This window comes from Vicugna pacos, chromosome 30, assembly GCF_048564905.1.
Source record: "Vicugna pacos chromosome 30, VicPac4, whole genome shotgun sequence".
In the NCBI taxonomy this organism is placed as follows: Eukaryota; Metazoa; Chordata; class Mammalia; order Artiodactyla; family Camelidae; genus Vicugna; species Vicugna pacos.
The window spans coordinates 4113381-4139504 of NC_133016.1; the positions used below are offsets into that span (position 1 = coordinate 4113381).

A 26124-nucleotide genomic window follows, 5' to 3' on the forward strand; every position below is an offset into this window, starting at 1 on the left:
ACATTGAAACCCAGCAACTAGAGGGAAAAACAGTCAGTATTATCAACAAAGAGACACTGTCTCACTTCCTGAGATTATAGTCTTTTTAATACTTCAAATGTCATTTTTGTCCTTGGATTAGTCAAAATGCTTAGTCTACTCTTTAAAAATATTTTTTTTGTTTTACTTTTGGGAAGGAGGTGATTAGGTTTCATGCAATGTAAGTCTCATGTGATGTTTGTTTCATGGGCAGCACATTTCTGTTAAAAACAGACATGCAAGCAAAAGGAGATGGAAAGCAAATTTTTTCCTTTACGGATGTGGGGAAACTGTTTACAATAATTTGCTAAGATGAGATCATGTATTCAGTTTCATATCAATTTGGGACAAAAGGAGTATCGAGTCTGAACGACAGATTTATTTACAGTAAAGAAATATACATTCAATAACATTTTTATTTCAAAGAGGAATTGAACTGAAGGATTCTGTCGGGGGCAGAATTCTGAGATAAACCCAAAGAGCCCCACCTCTCAGTACAGAAGCATCTTGTGACATCCTTCCCTTGAGACAAGCAGAACTTGTGAGTAGCTTGGGACATCATTCTGTAATTAAATTACATTCTATGGCAAAAGCTATTTTGCAAATGTAAGTAAGGTCTTTAGTCAATTGATTCTGAGTTCATCAAAAGGGAAATTACTTGGGTGGGCCTGACCTAATCAGGTGAGCTCTCTAAAATAAAGTGAAGCATGAGTCAGAAAGACGGCTGGCCTGGGAGAAGAAAGCAAACAGGTATGTTGTGAACTGCCTGCCTCTTAGAAGGGTGAACTCTAGCAGCTGAGAGCATCCCTGGCCACCAACTAGCAAGTAAATGGAGGCCCCAGTCATACACCTGCAAGGAACTGAATTCTGCCAACACTCTGAATAAGCTAGGGAAAGAACCCTAAGAACCAGATGAACGCCACAGCCCCAGCCGACATCTTGGTTTCACCTTCTAAGATCTTAGCAAAGGATCCAATACGTGGGCTTCTGCAATTGTGTTGATTCAAGATAATAAATTGCAGTGACTGTTACACAGCAGTAGATAACTGTGTGGATTTTGGTACCGTACGTGAGATGCTGCTATAACAGATACCTGATACGTGGAAGCAGGTTTGGGGTCAAGCAATGGTCGTAGGTTGGTTGAATTTTGAGGATAATGCTAGAAAAAGCCTAAACTGCCTCAGACAAATGGTTAGAACAACCCTGGACTTAGAGAGCTGTCTGGGGCTCAGCTAGAAGTGAGGAATGTTTATTAGAAGCTGGAGGAAGGGAGATCCTCGTTCTGAGTGGTGGAAAGCACAGCGAAGTTAAGTGAAATTGTGTCCTGCAGGGATGTTGGCAGGCAGACTTGTAAGTGACAGACGTTGGCTCCCCAGCTAAGTGAATTACCGAGAAAAGTGGCAGAGGTGTAGCCTGGTCTCTCTTGCTGCTTAATGTTACATGAGAGAGGGGAGAAATAAATTTGAGGAAGAATTATTAAACCAAAAGGAATTAGGACCAGATGATTTTGAAAGCACCCACTTGTCCAGGGGGCAAAGATGTTAAAAGTTGGAGACGATGCTGAAAATGTGGCAGAAAGACAAGGCTGAATGTAAGTGTATAACCTTTGCTCAACCATCGGAAACATCAGAAGATCACAGTGTTTAGTAACTAAAAGGCCTTTGAAAGAAGAGTTTAAAGTGGGGCCTCACAGATCCTCTGAGTCAGGTTAGAGGCTCCTCCAGGAGGGTGAGGGAAGTCCCCCTTACCCTTCTCAACAGTCGCCAAGGAGAGAGAAAGGATCCTCTCAAACAGATTTACAGGTGGGGCATCTGTCCAGGAGAACAAAACCCAGTGAGTTTCAAGCAAGACCTGCAAGGCTCTTGAGAAAATTATTTCAGCAGAAACACTGTCAGCTTGGACGGAAAGAGGCAGAGAAGCCCAACTGAAAAGAGCCATCAAAACCCTAAAATTCTAAGAGCATGAAGCAATCTGATGAGATGGCCCAGCTATGTTAGTGTTCATGAGAAAAGAGGGATGGCTCAGAGAGCAGAGCCAAGTCCACAGCCACAGAGGATGAGAACTGGAAATGTAATCAGGAAAACCCGAGTGTTTACCCTGCTGGGTTTCAAGGCAGTCGTGGACCAGTGACTCCTGTTTACTCTCCGGAATCTCTGTAACTATCATCCGATGCCATTCCAACCATTTGTGTTGGAGTGTTGAGGAGGGCAGCTCATCTCTTTGGTTCCATGGGTCCACACGTCAAGAGGAGCTGTACTGCAGGAACGGAAGTGCAGACTCCTTCACAGACGGCCCCCAGGAGCCTTCTCTGCACAACATTTAGATGATTTCGATGTGACATTTCAGACTTTGAGCTGGTGACATTTAGATGAGATTTTGGACTTTGAGTTGATGCTGTAATAAGATGATACTCTTGGTACCTTTGGGGAAGTACGAAAGTATGGATTCATTTCTGGGCTCTGTGTTCTGTTGCAGTGATCTGTGTGTCTGCTTCTGTCCCAGTATGTGCTGTTTTAATTACTGCAGCTTCATAGTGTAGTCTGAAGTCAGGGAATGTGATACCTCCAGCTTTGCTCTTCTCTCTCAAGTTTACTTTGACTATTTGGGATTTTGGGGGGTTCCATAAAAAATTTTAAATCATTTGTTCTATTTCTATGAGTATTTTGATAGGGATTGCACAGAATCTGTATATTGCTTGGGGTACTATGGACATTTTTAACAGTATCAATTCTTCCAATACATGAACATGGTGTAGGTCATCTTCGGCTTCTTTCATCAAAGTCTTGCAGTTTCCTTAGTGCAAGTCTTTTACCTCCTTGGTTAAATTTATTCCTAGGCATCTATTCATTTTGGTATAATTGTAAATGGATTTTTTTTTAATTTCTCTTTTGGATAGTTTGTTATCAGTATATAGAAGGGCAACAGATATCCTGGTTGGTCTGACTATACAGAACAAATATTGACAATACTCTTTATGCTCCTTTAAAAGAAGTTCTAAAGGTCAGAGATGGGAGAAGTCAGAGACATTTTAAGCTGCAGCAAATACTGTTGCTGGCATTAAAGGAACACACTGACATGTTATAGAAAGGGCCACGTGGCAGAGAATGATGGTGACCTTTAGGGGCTAAAAAATCCACTCCCTCCCATATGACAGCCAGCAAGAAAGCAGGAAACTCAGTCCTATGACCCGAAAGGACTGAATTCTTCCAACAGCCTGAATGAGCTTGAAAGAGGCCTCCATGTTCCAGATGAGAATCCAATCTAGGCCCCGTCTTTGATTTACCTTTGTGAGACCCTAAGGAGAGACCTCACCGAATCCAGACTCCTGACCTGCCCAGCTGGAGATACTAAGTGGGTGTTGCTTTAAGCCACAGGTTTGTAATAATTTGTTACTCAGCAATAGAAAACTAAAGCATATTCATTGTAATGATGCACAATTTTTAATGCAATGGATAATTCAGATACAATCTATGAATGTTACTTAATATATTACTTAAATATATTAATATATTATTACTTAGTAATGTATTGCTATTCCTAATTTGTTAGTTCAAGTGACAAGATACAACTGTAGGCAATATAAGAAAGACAATCACTCCAGCATCAGCTTGACCTGATAGCTGAGTAAGGGCTACTGCTGTAGTGACGTAGACGTGGACGGGTTTTCAGCTTGATACTCCTTTGAATTCCTCCATTCATTCTGTTGTTCCTTCAGTGAACACGGAAGCAGCAGGCGCGGATGGCGCAGAGATGAGTAGGAGGGTTCGCCTCCTGAGGTGCAGCCACACTCATTCAAATGGAATTCAAGTGTGTGACTCACTGCGGAAAACCTTCCCGGATACCTGGTACTCTGCTCCTCACTCCCACCGCTTACTTCCTCCTTTACTTCAGTAAATTATCCACCAAAACGCTATATTCTAAGAAGTCAAATTCTCTTCTCGTAGAGTTTTTTTTTTCCTCCAGCATTTGTTTATTACATTTGTATATTACATATAAATCCTTACTCTTCTGCCACCATAACTGATTATTATTTTACTGTTCAGTTTGATTATCTTACTGTTTCTTGTCTGGAACACGGTTTGGTCTGCCATCTGCCTCTTGTACCCAATTTGCATTCTGTCCTAGAGTGCAAATTCCCAATTTTGTAATGCGTGAATGAAATTACCATATCACCTCAATAAACTAAATTTAATGGCTCCTAAAGGGAAAAAAGTATATAGATTGTAATTTGATTATTACTGTGAAAGCGCACAGAGTTCAGTAACCCTCTGAGAAAATACATCAAAAAAGGCTGATGATAATCGACTCACAACAAGAACATTTTGTTTTCCCCCTAGAAAAAGCTAGGCCAACACATTACAAGGTGGAGGAAACGCTAAGAGCAAAAGGCATTATATTCTCTAATTATTTCACAGGGAAAGAAGGTGTATATGTTGGAGGAAACAAGGTGAGCAAGTATAACGTAGATTCAAATGGAAACTGACATCTTACTGATCTAGACCTCCACGCCTCCCCATTACATGAGTTGATGTATTTTTAAAAAAGGTTGAGACCATTTTATTAACACAGGAATGACTTTCTTATGTATGTCATACAGCAGCCTAAGTAGCAGAGGGCATAGATCTAATATCAATGATACACGAAGTATGATAGGAAAATTGCTGACTGTGTAATGGGCTTTGGCACATCTCTATAAAGCAGACATACAACACACTATGGAAAAAGGAAACCATCACTAAAAACAAATGTACAAGATTTAGGATGCATATTATTTAAATTTTAAAATTTAAATTAAGCTTGATTTAAATATTTAAATTTAAGATGTATTATTCATATAAAAACATAATTAAAACAAAAAGGGAAAAGGTGAACTGAGGACAATTAGTAACATAAAGGACAGGCAGTGGCAGACGTTGCGCCCTGTAAAGAAGCCCGAATGTGTGGTGTATAATCCGTAAAAATACTGAATCACTATGTTGTGCACCTGAAGCTAATATAATATTGTGAGTCCGCTATACTTCATTACAAATAACAAATGAACAAAAACAAACAAAAAAGAATATAAATTGTGTAAGACAGTAAGAAAATGTTTTATAAGAGCACCAATAAAAAATGGGGCAAATAAAGTGAAAAATTAATTCATAGAGAAGCATCAACAGCCTGCTGATAAAGGATACAAACACCTATTCATGCTAGTAAACAAAGAGACGTAAATTCCAGTAGCAATGAGACGTCATTTTTATCTGTCAAAATTGTTTAAAAAAAACAGCAATAATGAAATACCCAGTTTTGGAGATGATGTGGTAAAATGAAGATATTCGTATACTGGCAGGAAAGTAAATGTTCTCTCAAGGGCAGTTCAGCACTATATATCAGAATTCTAACGTAGGTAAAAAACAAAAATAGGGTCTCACCTGTTGATCTAAAAAATTAACCTAAGAATACACACTAGTAATGAGAATGTTTAGAATCATTTGTAGCATGAAAATTGCTTAAATAGCTTGGTCAAATAGCTCTTGAAACATGTATATGTTCTTTTAACTTAAGATGATGTGTTAGATAGATACTTACTGACAATGAACTATGTTAGAAATAAAATTCAAAAAGCAAGTAGCAAACAAAACACTTGTGACATTACACATGTATTCTTGTAATTACATAAGGGAAATATTTAATCTACAGTATCTATTCCATATGTAATACGTATGTGTAGAAGGCAATGCAATTAACTGATTGTTTTTAGCTGATGAGGTTTATGGATTATCAATACTTAATGGTTTTTCTGTAATGAACAGTTGTTGTAGTAAACATTTTTAAAAAGCCATCAATATAATTAGATTTGACTTTCTGAAGGGATTTATTAAATCTAAGGAAACAGGAGTATATACATTATTTATTTTTTAATTGAAATATGGTTGGCTTACAATGCTGTGTTAGTTTCAGGTGTACAGCAAAGTGGATTCAGTTATACATATACAACTATGTTTTCAGGTCGTTGCCATTATAGGTTATTACAGGATATTGAATTATACACTATTTTCTTTATTGGAAAAATTAAGACTCATTTACGAATTCAGAAAATACTAATTGATCATCAGAGTGTTTCTGGAGGGGTGATGCCTACGCCCGCAGTTCAGGATACCACACTGCTCTCTAATAACCTATTCTTTTAGCCCAAATCATCCCTGCAGCCTACGATAGATCCCCAGCTCTGATCACGCCGGGAAATTCCCTGAACTTTTTGGTAGGATCCTTGGGGATAATATATATTGATCTCCTTGATTCTGGCTTCACAGCTCCTGGAGTTTATGTCTGTCAGTGAAAGTAAGCAATGTATGTGCTATGGAGAAAGAAAATTATCATTCCGATTTGTCAGTCTCCGAACTACCGGAGTCACAAGCTTGAGGCTGTGGCGGTCCGTTGATGCTGCTTGGCTCTTATCCTGATTTGCAGCAAGTCCTCCTTTGGGGAGCTGGTGCGTTCAGTAATGAGGCCAAATACACGTAGTAGTACCTTTAACCAAGCCGCGAGGCTGCACTGACTCCCGTCGCAGGTGTGTGTGCCCCAGTCACGGGAGCAAACCCTGGGCCACGTGTTCAAGTCCTCACAACGATCGGAGTGCAGACCCGAGTGAGCTACAGTATCCTACGCACTGGCCCTAGAGGCACGTCTAACGGCGCACTGTGACAATCATCAGATGGCCGGCCCAAGGCAGACAGAATCATGGTATGAAGTGTGTAATAATTTCTCGGCATCAAGCGGAATGGATAAACCGTGCTGTGGTTCACGCCCCCTGTGAGGAAAGGAATGGTCTCTATCTATGAAATTTAATCTTCCCATGAAGAAGTTTCTCTTCTCGTAATTGCATGCCTTTCGGAGCAGTAGGAACATGCAGTTCTAGCAGAGACGGAGGGGGCCTCATGATTGGGAGTGCAGTTAGATGGCGAGCAGAATTTTTTGTATTAGAAAAAGATTAAGGTATATCTTAATAATAACGCTGGATATTTTGACCGATAACTGTCACACTGGAACAGAGAATTTTGGGAGCAGACGTTGATTTTTCAAAAAAAATATATGAAGATGATGAAATGAAGAGAAGATGCAGCAATCCATTTCTGGCCTCAAATCTGGTCAGTGTTTTTCAAATAAAATGGCATTTTCTCCAATTGCATACATAGCCCAAGGGCCATTTTATGTTTAAAGCCCGGTGGCAGGGAATTTTTTCTATTTATTTTGAGAAAAATAAAACAAAACTTTCATTTTGGGAGACAGTTCTCATGGCCAAATATATTTGATATTTTCTTTCACGTTCTCTTTTTCTGTAATTAGAATTCTGCCATTAAAAATGATGCTTAGCAGCAAGCGAGGGTTTTTTGGATCCCGTGTCTGAAGTCTTTGAAACCTGACTGGGATGCTTACGGAACTGGGATCTCTGATATTTCAGATATTTTCTTCCATCACCATCACGTTCATTAAGAGGAGCTTAGCTATTGCTTCAAAATTAAAAATCATTGTCCGAATTTAATGAGAAGATGGCACTTTGTATCTGTTTTACTGCGTAAAGAAGTTTTGGTCTGCTAGCTAGCTGACGAGGGTTTATCTTGCACGGCACCCGGTGATAAAGCAGTGAGCAGAGCTCTCTTGCCTCTTACTCCTACAAGAGGACGCAGACCATGGGCAGGTGGATCAACTAAACAAGGATGAGCTCAAATCCTAGTAAGCGTTGTGGGCAAACACAACGCGGGGTAACGTGGTGGTGAGGGGTGTGGCCCCGAGTGCCCTGAGGCTGTGGTGGGTGACTGGAGTTCAGGAGGAAGCCGGGTAAAGAGGAAAGGTTTGGGTTCGCAAAGGCGCACTGAGGAGTTCGGAATTTAATCTGGCTTTATTGGGAAGGTTTTGGAGTGTTTTAAAAGGAGTGAGACTCGATCAGATTCACACTTGAATGTGCAAGGCTTCTCTGGCCACTGTGTCCATGGATCCGTGTAGGGGACTGTTCGGTGAAAGGTGACTCAGTCCTGCCAACGGAGACATTGCCAGGAGCGTGGGGTTGAGAGAGGGCTGGTACCGCCTCAGGACGGTGGATGTGGGGTGGGGGTGGGCAGCAGAAAGGACTCGAGGATGACCCTGAGCCTTTAGCCTGAGCGGCCAAGGGGCTCGGGCTAGTCAGGTCTCTTAACATCAGGAAGGAGGGTGGAGGCAGGGGGGTGATTAAGAGCAGTAGGGTGATAACCCTTCTCCGTGAGCCCCCCTCCCCAGACATACTCCATTTGAGGTGGTCGTGAGAATGCCAGGTGGAGATGTTAGGGAGAGTTCTGGATGCGCAGTACAAATCTGGACCTCAGAAAGGAGCCAGAGCCCGGAGTGTGAGCCCAGGAGGAGACAGTGTCCGATGTCTGAGTCTGACTGAGGTGCCCCAGGCTGGGCACAGAGGACAAGGGGTCTGCTGTGACCCCAGGAGACTGCAGGGTCTGTAGCCACCAGCCAGGAGGCCTGAGGGGGCGACGAGAATCGCCTTTGTCACCTGAAAGGTGTAAGTTATTACTGAGTGGAAGTAATTGAATTTTTAAGTATGCCAGATTTTGCTGTTTAGTATAAATTCATTACCTAAACATACAATGCAGGTACATATCATATTTACATAATAATAATAATTTTAAGCTTTGTTTCCATCTCTCAAAGGAAGTGATAGACTCTGGAACGTCTTGAGTGTCAGAAAGTTTTAATAACTCAGTGTCTTCAGGGCTGGTAAGAGCTGGAAGCAGGACGTGAAGCAGCGGCATGGCAGGTTCTCCAAGCTGCTTCCTCGTCCTGATGCCTCTCCACACGTTTCCATGACCATTTCCATCCACGTTATGACTGGGGAAGAAACGAAGAATACAAAGGAATGGAAGGAGGAGACTCGAAGATGTGAGTGAGTTTGAATGACCATGAGTGTGTGTGTGCAGGTCAGCACATGGCTGGGTGAGCTTTTGACAAACCTCAAACTGAAGACGTTAAAAGGAAGTGATCTGAGGGAAGCCCGAAGCCAGGACTTGCCTGTGGAAGGAAGCAGGATTTGGGCTGGGGGCTGGGAGACCTGGGGGGTGGCATCTGACTGAAAGCTCCCAGCAGGTTTCAGCTGGTAAAGTGATGTTGTAGGAAAATCGGATCGGGCAAGGATCCCTTCTATTTCCACATGATCTTGAGGAAATATGACGTAATTTGACTTTGAACTGCTCCAGCAATGATAGTTTTATTAGCCATGAAGCACAGGTATTTGAAGTATCAGTGTTTCAGAGAGAAACCTGCCAGTTCTATTTCCATTTTGTTCTGGTTTTGCCTGAGAAGTGTTTTGTGGATTTCTGGACTTGAAAAGAAAGGTGGTGGGTGGTGGTAGCATCGAATAGCAATTATAAATTAAATGCCTCTTAATTACAGAATTAGAACGATATTTATAAGCACGTGCCATGATACTGAAAAGTGATGGTGCATCCATGATTAGACCTTTAACGTTATGATATGTTTTGTGATGCTTTCTTATATTTTAAAGTAAAACTTCCTTTATTTTGAGTACCTGGCAGCCTTTCTTTCTCTTCTCCTCCTTTACCTAATTAAGATGGGCCACAAAATTGTTTGGTTATCTCCTAATAGTGTTTATTCCTTGAGAATCAGCAGTATATAGGTATAAAAGTTCTTTGTATCAGATGCGTTTGTGATTTAAGCATCACGAAGGATTGAAACGCTCCTTCACCGAAGTATGGTGCACTCTCACCACCTAGCGGTCAGAAAGGGAACATACGTGGATTTAAAAAAATTTTCCGAAGAAAGCAATGAATTCAGTGAACTACTGATTTAATTAGGTATCTTTAGGTATAATAATGTAGAAATGTTATTTTAAAACTATTCTTTTACTGGTTAAAATTTGAAATAGAAAATTGACTTATTTGGATTAATATTTAACTTTTTTTCATGAAAATTTATCAGATTTTTCCAGTCATAAAAAGTTAACTGTATGTGTGTATGTTGTTGTATTTACACACATATCCGTATATATGGAAGATTTCTCGGCAGAAACTAAGTATAACTTGTAAATATCCTAGAGATAGTCATTGCTAACATTTCGTCTCAGTATTTCTAGTAAAATTTTCCATATGTATGTTTGCATGTGAGGCTTTATAATTTAAAATGATTTGCTTTTTCCACCCAACTTTATACCTTCATAATTCCCCATACTTTTTATTCTATGACCCCTTAAGAATTAAGAATCTTACCATTATAAGATTTTTGAACATTAGGGTGACGCTTGGTAACCTTTTTTTGTTTTTATATTGTCTTTTAAGTTGTATACAAATAAAATTGGAGATATTTGAATTAAACAAAGTTAAACAGACTTCTTGGTGCATGAATCCTCTGAACAAGGCACTGGCATCACTGAAAGGGTGATACACAGGAACACACTATATTTTCCAGTCCTATGACTCGCAGTATGCATCGCAGTATGCAAAACGTTTAGTTAAATTTTGTGTTTCCAAACAATCTGTTATGGGATATTTGGATAAATGTTCACTTAAGAGATTTTAAATTTGAATTTTAAATTTTGGCTTAAAGGACCTTTAGATAATCTCGAAATCTGTATCTGTGTACCATGTTTCTCTATATTGAAAATTCTGTTAGTACAATTGCAGGACAAGTGCCACTTTTATCCAAGCCTCAAATTCATAGGACCACTCAAAACTTCAGAGCATCCCCGGGTTTCTATTGGAACCAAAAGGCTGTTCTTGTCTACATGCTGCTTGTCTTGGTTTTCCAGGATGGGATCTGAATCTCTCTCTTTACAACTTGGTGTTGGAAAATGCGTATTATCTCGCTGGTCTCGTTACCCTGTGAATGACGGGGCACCACAGATACTGTAGACATCTACTCCTTCCTTATATAAGACAGTACAAACTCATGCTAAAATCTCCATTCGCTATAGGAGCTATGTCATAAATTCTGTTTTGTTTCGTTTTAAAAGTTGAACTTTAATGGTATTTCATACTGGGCATGAGTGTAGCACAGGACTGTACCCCCCAAGACGTTAAAATAACTCAGAAAGTCTTAGTTTTAGGAAAGTCCTGGGCATATCTTAGAAAGGTGTGGTTACTGTGTGCTTGCATATAAAAAAATGGAGACTGGTTATAGACGGGATTTTTTTTTCTTTTTACATGTAAACAGTGCAGCAGACGTAGCATAAAAGAGCTTGGAGCTGATGGCCTCTGGTGTATCTCTGACTCCACTTTCACATTCAACTATATTGCTACGCTGACGTCATGACTTAGGAGAGCAAGAGGATAAAAACCTTAATTTCTGCAAACTGTAACATTAATTATTCATATTACCTATCATTGGGCTACTTCATGTAATAACAGAATTAATTTAAAACTACTTTTTGAATCATAGAAGGGAGTTATCCCTTTAGCCCTTGGGATTGAATTTTTGTGAAACCCATGGTATGTTGGAGGAAGATACACTAGAAAAATTACTAAAACAAGCATGCCCCAGTAATTTTTGAGAAAAAGATGTTTCATTATGCATTAATTAATTTTTCCCAGCTTCTTGCACGTGGCTGTAAACTGGGATGTTATAAAGCTGGTGCACACAGGCAGGCTGAGATCCCCTCCTGTGACATGACCATCAGCATCTATTTAACGCTGGTTGGTGGGTTCCCATGAAGTGCTGGTTGTTAAATTTTAAATACTACTCCCAGGCGTAATATCTTATAGGTCTATGTAGTGAAACCCATTTAATTATGCTGTTTTTATTACAATATTTTACTACCTAAAGAATAACTATCTGCTATTTTTGTTACATGAAAAAACAACAGTTCTCTGTGTAACTCATCTTCTCAAACAGCGTTTCTTTAGTTACTGCTTCATGCTCTTCTGTAAGAAGTTCTGTGCGGTTCATTCAAACTTGCGTTCTCATTTAGTCTTAGCAAGCAGGCTGTGAATGACTAGCCTCACTGTACAAATTCGAAAGTTTAATATAAATCACTTAACTTTTCATATCATGTATCTCCTTAACTTAGCCCCATTATATAGACGTAAACTAAAACTGACAAAATTTAAGTAAAATCTGCTTAAGGTCACACAACTGGGATTGAACCCAGGATTCAATCTCAGACGTTTTGACCACAGCCTCTGTGCAATCCTGGTCCTTTAGAACAGCTTGCGAGACATTCTAATGCTTGAATCCATACGGCCAGGACTATCCTGCGTTCTTGGCATAATTAAATCACTTAGGTAAGTGTTACCTGTCTCTCTGTTTTGTAGATGTGGTAATTGAGTGCCCTCTCCTTAGGGACTATCGCTCCGTATCGCAGGAGACGCAGCCCCACCCTCTGTGACGCCCTCAGGACTCTAGGACCCCAGGATGAAGTGCCTGGAAAAGCACTCAGTTTCAGGTTCACGTACAGTTAACCTGGTCCAGAAAGAATGCTTTGCCCAAATGCCTGTGTGTTGGTGCATTAGAGAGGAGGGGACAGAGTGGGAAGACTCATTGTGCAGTGTTAAAATACCCATTTTCTGTGTTAGCTAAATGACTTAAATCAAGAGCAATATTGTAAAACAAACAAACAAAAGAAAAAAGGAGGGGGAGGGGAGAGCTCAGGGGTGGAGTGTGTGCATGGCATGCACAGGGTGCTGGGGTCAATGTCCAGCACCTCCATGAAAAATAGATAATAAATAAATAAACCTGATTACCTCCCGCCCCCAAAAAAAATCAAAAAAAAAAAAAAAAAAAGAACAGTGCTGCGCCTACACGTAAGACATTCTTGGCTAACTGGAATACTTCACTCCATGTAGTTTTGGTCTTAAAAAGAAACATGTAGCATTAGATCTGGATAATAAAATGGTAATGTTCAATAAACCCTTAGTGAGGTTACAATAGTTGTGGTCATTATGTCTAAGTGCGCTTTTAATAATTCAGAGACAAAAAGCCATGCAAATAGTTTCTTCTATGTGTTTAGTTCTTACCATCAATATGAGGCTGTATTTGCTATTCTGAAAGCGACAGAGGACCTAGTCCCAGAATTAAGTAGGTTCATCTGATCAGCAGAACCACCTGTGTGAGGTTCTCTGAATTTTGAGGATAATAATTTTACTTCATTAGCTGCCACTTTATTATAAGTAAACCTTAATTTTGCGTGTCTTCCAGATAATTTTAGGAAATAAAGGCGCTGCTTCTTAAGAGGCGATAGCTTTTGACAATGTGCGTTGAATTTCCACGTAGGGTAAGTCCTCTAAAAATGGGTGGGCTACGCGATTTCTCAGCTATTAGTAGCAAGACAGCCAAATAAACGAGTGAGACTTAGTTTCTGAGAATGTCACCATTTGTATCGTGTTGGAAGACCTTGGCATTGAGGTTTCAGAGGTTTCATTCTCCCCCAGGAGACGCACCTGTGAGAGTCTCCCGCCCTCTGGGATCCTCATGGAAGCAGCCTGACCAGAACAAAACTTTTGCTCCGTGACATTAATCAATTCAAAATTGACTTAATGGAATATCTGAATGTTTACTACCATATAATAAATTGAATATTATGACAATAACTGAATCATCTTGATATTCAACATCAACACTGAATATTTTACTGTGGTTGAATATTTACTACACACCTAGAGATATTAAACCATATAAGAACTTGCAGGGAAAGATGATAAACTTATACTAAGTGTGAAACCCTTTTAAAAATTGTTAGTAGAATAGGACTTAAGGAAAAAGTCATTGTCCAGTAGACTGGAATAGTTATTTCAAAACTGTCTAGTTGACACAGTTCTGATATGATTGCAACGGCAGCGTGGAGAGGGGATGTTCCAGGACAGAGAGAGGGAGGGAGCCGGGTGTGGCCGCTGAACCAGCGATCCGAGGAGTGTGCACAGAGCAGTGGGAGATGTTTATGCACAGAGCTTAGGCATCGGTTGTCCTTGAAGGAGCAGTGAGAACCTAGCTTGATTTGGGAGGCAAGACGGTGTCATTTTATATTTTTAGCAGGAGATAGAAATGAAAATCTTTAATGAACTACTAGATATCTAGGTATGTCTAGGAGAGAAATATTCAGATGTGCACTATAAGGAAGCTTCAGTATCCAGTCTGTTTTAGTTCGGGTGTCTACGAGACACAATTAGTTTTTGTTCAAAGGGTGTAACTCGTGATACATTTGTTTCTCAGCCACTGCAAGATTTGCTTTTTTGTTTTTGTTTGCGTGTTTGTTGCCAGCAAAGCAGTTCCATAAATGTTAGCAAAGGTAAGGAGGAAAAGATGGAGTGGTGCCCTGAATAATAATACTTTTTAAAAAGTGAGGATGACTCCAGTTCACTGGCTCATTTGCGTATTATTTGATGTAAAGAACTGTGTCGGGAACTTGATTCATTGGCAGTCCTGGATTACCAGTTCCATTCCCAGTCAAACCACCAATATTTAACGATGACTGATACTGGCACATTGATTGGCATTTTGTAAACATTTTGGCATCTACTAAGCTGCAGAAACAGAAACAAAATTACATTTGGAGAATTTGGAATTCAAATCTCAAGTGCTCTTACCAACACACTGTTCTCGTTCAATCACTTACCCAGTATGCAAAGTCATTTTTATGTCTATATTTAAATTAAAAAAAAACAAAGCCACCCTATTTAATAGTAATTGTAATATTTTTTCCAACTCATTCTGGAAGGTCATTTAATCCGTATGCTCCTTTAAAGGTATTCTTTATTTGATGGATTAACTGTACTTTCCAAACCACTGCAATTTATCAGGTTCTAAGTGCTTTTTACATTTCCTACTAAGGCATTTTGCAGCTGCTCTAATCTATTTGCAGAAAACTCCTTTCTGTTCTGTGTACACATTCTGACAACATTCATTATCTGCTTAACAGACCTTATCAGTTCTGCAAAAGCCATTATGGCTGACTACAGTAATTCAAATTTAGTTCCTTACTGAAAAGCAGATCTTTGCAATAGTATATGGGATCGTTAAATTTTACATGATAAAAGGTTTACACCGTGTTGAAAGCAGGAGCCAAATAAAATGTTAAGCATGACACTTTTCAAAATGACTGCCTACTGGATCTGCATCTTTCCTGCTCTTTAGTACTTTGTTTTTCAAAATGACTGTTACATCTTTTTTACTCAACCAGGGACTTCACAGGCATATCAAGTAGAGGGAAGAAGAAACTCTTCCTCTGAGGACTGGGGCTGGGAGGGAGGGCATGGACAGTCCGAGGAATCCCGGGCTCAAGTTACTCATCTTTGCCATACTTTTGATTTTCAAGACGAGCGTTTTTAAAAAAATGATTCCTCTAGGAATGTTAAAATATATTGTGACCTTATGCAAAGTATTTTCCTAACAATTTTGATTAATACAGAAAATACATTTAAAGAAAGAAACTTTATTTAAAAAAAACCCCTGCAATATGCAGTTTTGATGGTGAAAAATTAATGATAACATGACTGATCATTAATAAAACTTTCCTGTTGATTAACCACTGTAAATTCTGTGTTTTGTGCCTGATGTTTTTCTAGAATGCCTATCTGTTAAAGGGTCACAGAACCATTATTGAAAGAAACACTAAAATTGCATCTTATAAGATATGTGGGATGATTACAAAGGTAAAAACAGAAATTACTTTAAAGTGTTGTCCGTAAACTGTAACTCCTAATGTCGTACTACTCCACAGAGTCATTATTCTAAACATCTTACTACTCTGATAATGAAAGAAATGTATTTTTTCTAATATTGAAGTCATATCTAACGTTATGCTTTGCTATATTAAACTCTCCTCTAATTCTCATATTTCTGCAGCCAAATTATATACTTCTGAAAGTTCTTATTTTACTTCCCAGTGCCCTAAACGTGGCAACCTGGAGCTCATGGACCATTGTACCTAAAGTTAGTAGAATGTGTGAAATATATGCAAAGTAGGTTAAAGTAGTATGTAAGTTAAATATTGATGAGGATAATACATATTTTTCTTATGTTGTTCAGGATAGATTTTCCCTTGTTCTGAAATTTCATAACATTCTTTGCATCTTTCATATGCTTAAACAATATCATAGGGTTTTGTTTAATATATATCTCCTTCATTAATATTTTGTAAGTGTATACTTCCCAAAAATATTTCAATATTTCCGTTAAACTAAAATTTTTGCACAGTACAATTAAATGTACATTTACAGAATTTCAGTGTAAGGCATTATGTTATGCATGTGGTAGGCACTTATGTTTTGCTAAATGAATGCACCAAGTTAAAAAAAAAAGAACTCATATGGATAATGTACTTCATTTTTATGATGGAAAACCTTGTGTGCCTGTTTTATAAGCTGCTCACGTCAAGGGGAATGCCGGCTCTGTTAGTAACACAAGAAATAATTACCCCTACGGCAACACTTCTGAGAATAGAATGTCGTTTCATCATTTACCTCAGTTTGACGGCGAATTATCATACTAATCTTTTTGTTTTTAGATTTGCAGTGCGAGTGATTTATAACTGAGCCCCAGGTAAAACTTTTTTCCTTGCCTTTTTCTTCTCCTTTGTAGCTCCCTGCGAAGGCAATACATTCTTCTGCCACAGTAACATGTGTATTAACAACACATTGGTCTGCAATGGACTCCAGAACTGTGTGTACCCTTGGGACGAAAATCATTGTAAAGGTAATGATTAGCCCCCGAAATTTGCAAAATCCCTCTACCTGTAGCGTGGGAAGAAGTTTATCCGATGTTTCTCTGTTGTAGACAGTGTTAACAATCGGCTGTACATTGCCTTTTCTGAACTTCCTGTATGTCTTATAACTGATCTGTAAGCCTCTTCCTTGCTTCTGCCTGTGATGTAACCAGAAGGTTCCACATTCATTAGTGCACAGTGGACCATCCTTAACACTTGGTGCTCACTGGAGAGTCTCCTTGTTGGAGCCTGCAGGACCATGGACAGGGCCGCGGCGCTTTTCACGCAATGCAGGCTTTCCTATCGGAAGCCCCTTCACCTGTGGCTGTATTTCTCGCTCAATTCCAGTCTGTCTTCACCTGACGTTGTGCACATAGTCTAGAGATAAGGTGCAAAGGAACGTTACAGCTTTCGAGTACCTGAAACCACTTACCTTGACTTCAGTCTTCCCACCAAAATGCTTTTCGTCTTTTCCAGTGCGAATGGCTCCCAACGTGCCAGATCCCTTCTGTAGCCTGTAGAAAAAGGTTTGTTTATGTAGAGAGAAACCCTTGGTTTGGTTATGAATGTTGCATATTTTGGTTAAGTTCAGAGCGCCACGTGTCCTCTTGTTCAGATCCAGTATTAACCAATTTGCAAAGGAAAAGAAACTGGCAAATAACTCTTCATGCTTCAAGTCCAACATCTTTTACTAAAATGCCCTCTGTGGACAGAAGCCGAGAGCATTGCCACAGGACCCATGGTTCACAGAGTCAGTAAGAAGAGCAGATCCAGTGGCAGCTGTTCTGAGGGGGAATGTGGGCAGTGATGCATGCTGTGTCCAATGAACCACTGGGAATGGATCGGAAATTGGATAGTTTGTGAAGAGTCTGAATGCAGGCTGTTCATGGTCAGTGGTCACAGTCAGTTTTACTTGCCTACGGTGGGTTTGCTCCCATGGTTCTCGGGGCCTGCCTCTCTCCAGGGGCCAAATCTCTGCACCACTGCCCTGGTGTGACTGGGGCCCTGTACCCTCAACCTGTGTGCCTGGTGTAGACCCTCTGTGCTAGCAGTGGGGCCTGGGGGGAGGAGGGGAGCCCCAACATCTCAGACGCTCCTGCCTGTGGGTCTGGGGGTGGAAAGGGCACTGAGAAGTGCTGGCGTCCTGCCCTTCCTGGGGAGACACTAGCTCCAGCCTGGGGGCCATAGGGGGAGGGGCCTTGTGTTGTCTGAAACCTCCCTGAGCAGAGCTTCCATCCGGATGAACTGGGGGGACCTCAGAGGCCACAGACTTCCCTCCCTGTTTCTAATGAAATTTAGATTTTCCTGATTAAAGTTACCTAATATGTGCCATTAGGACCATTTCTAGGAACCTGACATGTTTTTTGTTTGTTTTAATTTTTACCGTAACTGATTACTTCACTGGGGAAAAGGCTCACAGGAGCCCTCATGCCACCATTCTAGAAACATCTGTCTTACAGTGTAATCACCTTTCAGTATCAAAATATTACTGTCACTTCGCCTTCAGTGATCCACACCAGGATACGTTCAGCACAATATTTGTCCCCAGTAGTGGGCTTCGGAGGTTTTCTTGTCCAGTGAGAAGAATAGAAACGTACTACTTTTAACATCACCAGTTGAGTCCCAGATGTCATCCAGAAGGTTTTGTAAGACCTCCTCCAAAACACATACTTAGTTTAAAGTAGGGGTGCAGCAACGAGAGGGCTGTTTCCAAGGCTGGAAGATAGGGCTCTTGTGAAAAGTGAAGCTGCGTTTCTTTTTAAAGACCTGTCTACGTTCAGGGCAGTACAAAATGTAACGCTCAGCTCTTTCATTTTAAGGTTCTCGGCGTTCGCTTGGACTACCGTATTAACGCGTGGTGGGTTGTCTCTTGTCTGTTCGTTTCTTGTTTTCGCCCTCCTCACCCTGTAGAGAAGAGGAAAGCCGGCCTGCTGGACCAGCTGACCAACACCAGTGGGACTGTCATTGGCGTGACTTCCTGCATTGTGATCATCCTTATTATCATTTCTGTCATTGTGCAGATCAGACAGCCTCGTAAAAAATATGTCCAAAGGAAATCGGACTTTGACCAGACCGTTTTCCAGGAGGTGTTTGAGCCTCCTCATTATGAGTTATGCACCCTCAGAGGGACAGCAGCTACAGCTGACTTTGCAGATGTGGCCGATGACTTTGAAAACTACCACAAACTGAGGAGGTCCTCTTCCAAGTGCGTTCATGACCATCACTGTGGATCGCAACTGTCCAGCACGAAAGGCAGCCGCGGCAGCCTCAGCACGAGAGACGCTTCCGTCCTGACGGAGATGCCCCCGCAGCCCGCCAAGCCCCTCGTCCCGCCCGTGAGCAGAAGAAACATCCTTGTCATGAAACACAACTACTCCCAGGATGCTGCAGACGCCTGTGACATTGACGAGCTCGAGGAGGTGCCCACCACCAGCCACAGGCTGTCCCGACACGACAAAGCCGTCCAGCGGTCAGTATCAGTAGATTTTTTGATGACCACTATAACCTGAGGACCGAAATGCTTCCAGGATATCGTGTTCTGTTTTGTCTTCATATTTCAGTTTCTCTTTTTATTGGTGGTTGAAAGCACAGCATCTCAACTTTCGCCTCTTTTTTTCCTTTTTCCGTGCTGTCTATGCTCTTCCTGTTATCCCATTTCTGTACACATGTGTACGCGTGTGAGCACACACAGACCAAAGAGATTTCATTTATTTCTATACATAATAATATTTATTTCTATGAAAATTATGGTTTTAATTTATATTACAAATTTATATTGCTAATTTGCTTTCACATGGTCATAAACATTACTCCAATCGATATTTATATATTTTAAGATATGAAATGATATTTCGAAATAATTGCCTTACCAAGATGGTTAACCCATCTTGTTGAATAATTTTAATGTAAAAATAACATATTTTGCAATATAATGTATTATATTTTTGGTATGAAAATGACAATACTTTTTTCCACGTATCACATAATACTTCTATTACAAATTGCATATGATAGCATGGTACGCTGAAATACTAAACATTTATATTTAAATGTAGCAAGGATTAGTAGAAACATTTTCCTTTTAATATGAAGACAATATTATCTATATTGGTTATTAGCCCTAAAATGAAAAGTCTTGAGGAAAGAAAATTTACATTTAGAAAAAAATTATTTTAAATCCCCAGATCCAACCTACTCACGTTTTGTTTTGCATGTTTACTAGCATTCAGTTTATTTTATGAACGTACATACTTTCTCAATTCGCTTTTCATCCTCAAAACCTGAACTATGTTTAGCTGGTTTAATATTTTTGCATGCTGATGGGGAAAAAAATCTATTTCCACCGTTTAATGAATTTTTAGGAATGCTTTTAAGTAAATATACATGTGAATTTTTTTGTGTGTGAAAATATTACTTTGTTGAATGAAATAGCCATAACATTCCAGGTTCTGCCTCATTGGGTCTCTAAGCAAACATGAATCTGAATACAACACAACTAGGGTCTAAAAAGAGAATTCAAGGTAAGCGAACGCCCTCGGCTCCTCCTCCCAGTTTGTTCTGTTCTGTTCCGTTCCGTTCTGTTTTGTTGCGACTGTCTTGTAGTTTTTTAGGGAATGTGCTGTTTATTCATTATTTCTCGAGATACGTGCTTCGCAACACCTTACAATTTGAAATACAACGGATTCAATGCTGATGGAAGAATGCCTCTTAGTAGACGTATCTTTAAAATGAATGTTAATATTCTTACCATCAGGCGTTGTACCGCAGTGTTATTAAAAATGAGAAGTCAGTAAGTCAAATTTTACATGTTTTAAGGTAAAGAGACAAAAATTAGTGAACTAAAATAAATACCAGAAGCAGCCCAAGATTTTCATAATTAAAAACTCGAATACTTTCTCAATATAACTGAAGCCAATGTGTAAAACTGGTAATAATTGTATTGATTTAATTTGGCAACATTCTGCTCAAAACGCATATACTAAACATTTGGTGGTACTTATTCAATTTGTGCGCTCTTATGTTTGCATGACTATGTAGCTTATTTCATCAAAATTAAATGCAGCATGTTATGTCAAATTTTATGGTATAAAATTTGAATGCTTGATGATGTAAACTGTTCCATAAATACTAGTTGTGTCTGTGTACATTTATTTTGTCATTGGGTACCACACCAGCTTTATTTTTAGCACTTGATAGTCAATATCTCTATCAGACTAATTTGTCTCCAATTAAATTTGCTTGACAGTTAATCTCTTCAAAACTCTTCCAACCTATCAACTATTCTTGAATTAGGTGAATGCAATTCCATGCTCTATATTACCTTGATAAATTGGTGTCTTTGTATGCGTATTTCATTGGGAGAAAATGTTTTAACTGTGTTTTATTTTCAGAGAAGAACTATTTATACAAACATGGGGACTGTGAAAAGAAAATTCTATAGTGAATTGTGAAAAGTGGACATATTTCTAAATTCATTCCACTGCCTTTACCCAAACTTAAGAATTACAGACATTTGTTATTCCTTCGGCAAGACATCCCAGCTGCACAATGATATGTTCATTTCGTAATTTGGTTGCTGGCCACCAAGTGCTCCTTAGTCTTTAAATACATTTTGAGATTTACTGGAAACTTGAAGAAGAAATTAGTTCCTGATTAAGACTATCCCAACTTTATTTTTACCGTCAGTTTCACTTTGTTTCTATGTTGTTTTATGTCTTTGTTAGATAACTGTACATTGTGTGATATGTGAAAAAACACGATTTTGGATGAACTTTGTGTTACATGTACATTGTTTCCATTATATAGACTGCTTGAGAATAGTGCGTTCCAGAGTGATTTTGAACATGCTACAGTGAAAAGTGAGAATATGGACCATGGAAACACCAGCTAGAGGTTTTATGGACTATAAACATCTGTGGTTGTATTATGATTAAATACAGCCAAAAGTGATGAGTAAAATTACTAGACTGCAATAAGAAAAAATCTCATTTTTTGGTCTTTCCCATATACCCCTATTTCCTTTTTGTTTTTTTTTAATCAAAGGAAGATATCGAGTTTCAGAAATAGTTTTGAAATCAGGTATTTTGCCATTCATACCCTTCAACAGAAATGATTTTTGATTAAGCACTTAGCAATATGATTGAATTGGCAGTTTGAGAAAATACCCTGCATGTCAGTACTGGATATTTGAGTTGGAAAAATATCCTTTTTATGAGACACATTGTAAAAAGCATGCATTCTCCAATACCGCTGTTACTCTTCCATTTCCTTGTGTCATATGCTTGCTACTTGTAACTTTTTATATAAAGATATATAAAAATGTATAATAATTTCCTAACTTGAGTTAAGAAAAATGTTTTCTTCTATTAGAGTGATTAAAAACAGACTTACATAAGAACACACTTTATATCAACCCTTTCCACCTTTTAGGCTACAGGATGTCCCTTAGTATTAAAGCATACTTCTTCAGACAGATTTCCCTAAAACTTTGTGAAATATTTTCTCCTTTTAGAATAGGAAAGTCTTTTCTAAATGTTTTAAAATCACAGGCCCTTTTATGACCCAAATTAAAACATTTGGAGTTGTTCCTTATACTTAGACACACATATGATTGCTGAAGGCTTACTAATTATGATGTCTTTAATATAAATAAAGAAAAATAATATTATAATATATTAAATTGCTGTTGAATTATATAAACACTCTAAAGTTTGATTTAGTAGGTGGATACTTTTAAAATATTGAGTGTGCATTCTTGGGAAATAATTAAAAAATTTTTTAAACACCAAATTACTATAAATCTGCTTACCATCATTTCCAAAATTGCTAAATTCTCTAGGATTTTGTCCCTCCGATAGCAAGGCCATCTGGTCTATCACAGTTCCACCCTGGTAACTCAAGCAGGCGCTACAGACCCAGGACATGATTTACTCACATACATCCCTGTTAGGCATTCAACTTGACATGTGTTAAAAAAAACAAATAAATCAGAAAGAAAATTAAATTTGATGATAGAAAAATTAATCATCACAGCAATTCTGAATAGTCTGTATTGAAAAAATATTAATCTACAGAAATAACTACTTCCATGAATTTGATAAACTGATGAAGAGAAAAAAACACATTGAACATTATAAAGAAATTGTTCTTATTGTTTTACTACGTATTTTATACACATTGATTATGCCACAATTCAGCCTTTTTATTTGACTTCGCTAATTCATTTATTCCCAGACCTATTTTCATGCCCTTTATTTCTAAGTTAATGCATCCAGAGATTTTTTTTAAAGTGATTAGCCATATTTTATATCTCTGTCTCTATTTAGAAATCTTCATAGGGGCCTTTACACTTTGAATGAATAATTTCAAAAGAAGTATGACATACATGTGAAGCACTTACTATGCACTGTCCTTGAGCTGTCCACACTGTCCACACTGTCCACCATCCTTCCATCTACAGTTCTTCCTGAACGTGCGGAGTGCTGATCTGCTGGGTCACCACCAAAAGGACATTTGCACCAGAAATCAGGGACTTAAAAAAAAAAAATCCAGCTACACTAAGCATAGTGATTAAAATGAACTGCTTACACATATTTAATACACAACAGCTCCATGGGCAAACAAAAATGTTTCAAGTGAAGAGCAGACCTCTTCAGTGGTAATGCTGAAAGGTACAACTATGGGCATTGCACAATCATAAAAGGAGTCAGTGGTAACTCCGAGGCAGGGGACTGGAGGCATCCTCTGGTCCTGGGGCTCAACTCTTGATGCTGGATCTCGGTTGGGAGTGTGGGGCTCCACATGCCTGCACGTCCCCTGCAGGGAAGTCTTGAAAGGCCAGTACTGAAATCTATCAACACATTAAGAATTCCTATTTACTGGCTACATTGGAATCGTGTCCCCTGAATATCAACCTTTGGTTTATATTCAAATGGGGAGACACGTGTGGATAAGAAATGAGGTATTTCAAGACTTTCATGATGTTTCAAATAAATTTCTTTTAATAAATAAATTTATTTTTTAATAGAGTAAATTCAAATATTATTCGCACAAGTGCTTTATTAATCCCATAAGATGTTTTCTGATAGGGTAATTATATGCCGTGTCAGTCAATTTGAAAAGAACTTCTTGTTTCATTTCTCAATGTTTGAATTCACTTGCAAAGTCTGGGAGGCAGGTCGTGATTATGTGCAACACCTTTGAAACTCTGAATTGAGCTTCCACTTCTGTCCAAGTGCACTTTGGTTGGTTGCCTAACTTGACGTTGGTGTGCTGCATTGGAAATACGATTTTTTTGTACCTGATTTTATACACATGCCATTTTTAATGCATCATATTGGAAAAATAGACATATGCAATGTTTGATTTGCCATCATTAAATTCCATTTGATTAGATAATTAAAATGTGGATACAAACCTAATTGGAAATCAGTGTCTTTGGGCTTTTAAAGGAGAACAGTCCATGTGATGGAGATGCTATCTTTTGTTTTGCATTGTATTTTTCTACTAAAAAGATTTCAATGGGTCTGACTCCATAAACCATTATTCTTGGTGTTTAATAAAGTTAGGCCTTTGACATTTCTTGAATATGCACTTAACCTAGTTCATCAACTTTTTCTAACTTTTTTTTCCTTCAGGGATTTAGATTTTCTTCAAATCTGATAGCTTTTAAAAATTCCACAGATGGATTTTTCCTCAGCCTCAGAATATCTTCATAAATTGCAAAATTTGATACTGGTCCCTGTTACCTTAAAGTCATGACAAAAAATTCATTGATCTTTGGTGGTAAAATGAATAAGAGCATTTTCTCTTACTGTGAAGTTTGGATATTTTGGTGATGAACATGAGGCCTGTCAGATTCCAGCTCTGGAGGGAAGTTAAAGAATTAAAACCTTCTGAATCCTAACCGCATACGATGTGAAAAGCAGGTCTCAGTTTTGTCCAACCTCCCTGAAGCAAGTTCATTTCTGTGCACATCTCTCCGTGCATCCTCCCACCTTGGCCCACTTCTTATCCACTTAGCTAATGATCCCCATTTCTCTCAAAGGTGAAATAAAGTAGCAGAATAAGATACATTGTTAAAATAGCCAGAGATGTGTGTTTATAGATAACGTGTTTAATAAATCAGAGCCCTTTGTTAACGCAGAATTATCCAGACTGGTCTTCTCAATGAGCTTGTTTCCATCGTACTGCACATTTCTTTCACTGAATTACATCATTCAAATGCACCCACCAGTGTGATAAAAATAACAAGTCCAGGGGACTGAGGTCAGGCACTCATAACATCTCATCTTTTTCTATTGCGGCCTCTGGTATGTGTTATTAAAGAAGTAAATGCCTTCTTAATATGCCTTTAATTCCTCAGAGGTAGTCATAATAAACTCAACCTGCTTCAGACTTCAGACTGACCAGGGCTGGTTTCCAGAGAGTTCTTATTCCTGCATCGGTATGACTGTCACGTTAAACCATTTCTTTGCATCCATCATTGTGCAGTCAGCACATTCTTATTTAGTCCCAAATTCTATCATCTCTCCAAACTCTGAGGCATCTTGCTTTACTTTGGCTCATTCTTTGAAAAAAAAAACAAAACTTTTTTTTGCCTTAATAGTCACAGATCTAGACACGAATGTAGAAGTAGCCAGAAAACAAAGCGTTTAATATCAATACAGCCAGCTGGTTTTGAACCGGTGCAATCTATACCAGGCTTCTTCCTAAGCACTTTGGAGATGAAAACAAAAGTTGGCAAACTAGTGGGGAGCGTAATTATAGAGCCTTATAGAAGGAAGCTTCCTTTGAGGAGCTCAGAAAGGAAAATGAAGCTCAAAATTATTTGCTAAGCTTTCCATCTTGAAGGGCTAATTAGCTCCTTCCCGCTTAACCTTGCATGGAAGATGAAACACAGTCAGCTGTCAAGAGACTACAATGCAGATAACGTTTTATAATAAAGCAGTTAGCAGCTTAGGTGTTAGGATACAGTATATTCTCAAGGAGATCAAGAGAGGCTTAATGCGTAGTTACTCTTCCAAGCAGCTCTTGAAGATTGAAGACCATTGTCAAACAGTGGAGCAGGGAGAAATTCCTGCCAAGAGAGTTTGGAGCAGGGACTAGTCTCCCAAGGCCCCGTGTCTGAGCGGGAGGTACGAGGAACCTGAAGGAGTAGCCGCAGCGTCCTCGGCAGAGCAGGCTGGCGTTTGCATCCTGATCTCCGAGTGCAGGTGGCGCCATCCGAAGGAGCTCGCATCTTACTCAAGGGAGAATGCCAATGTCTCTGGACAAAATACGGCTGAAAAATTGTCTTTGAAGGAGAATCCTCTGACAGCAGTGTGTTTGCTAAACCGGATGAAACTGGGATAAACACAGGAAATCAAAACAAGCCATTCAAAAAGATTAATCGATGGATGTTAGATATCCAGAAATTTCTGTCTTGGTTT

General features: G+C 39.1%; 1 protein-coding gene across 9 annotated transcripts in view; it reads left to right on the top strand.

Annotated features, from left to right (window-relative positions):
- The window catches only part of NETO1 (neuropilin and tolloid like 1), a 659228-nt gene that overhangs the window by 625863 nt on the left and 7241 nt on the right, over positions 1-26124 (top strand). For 2 of the 9 annotated variants that reach the window (XM_072952157.1, XM_072952156.1), the window contains exons 9-10: positions 16570-16683; positions 18605-19163. In XM_072952157.1, coding sequence (XP_072808258.1) covers positions 16570-16683; positions 18605-19163 — 673 coding nt within the window. The other 7 variants (XM_072952154.1, XM_072952152.1, XM_072952158.1 and 4 more) reach the window with 7 other exon arrangements.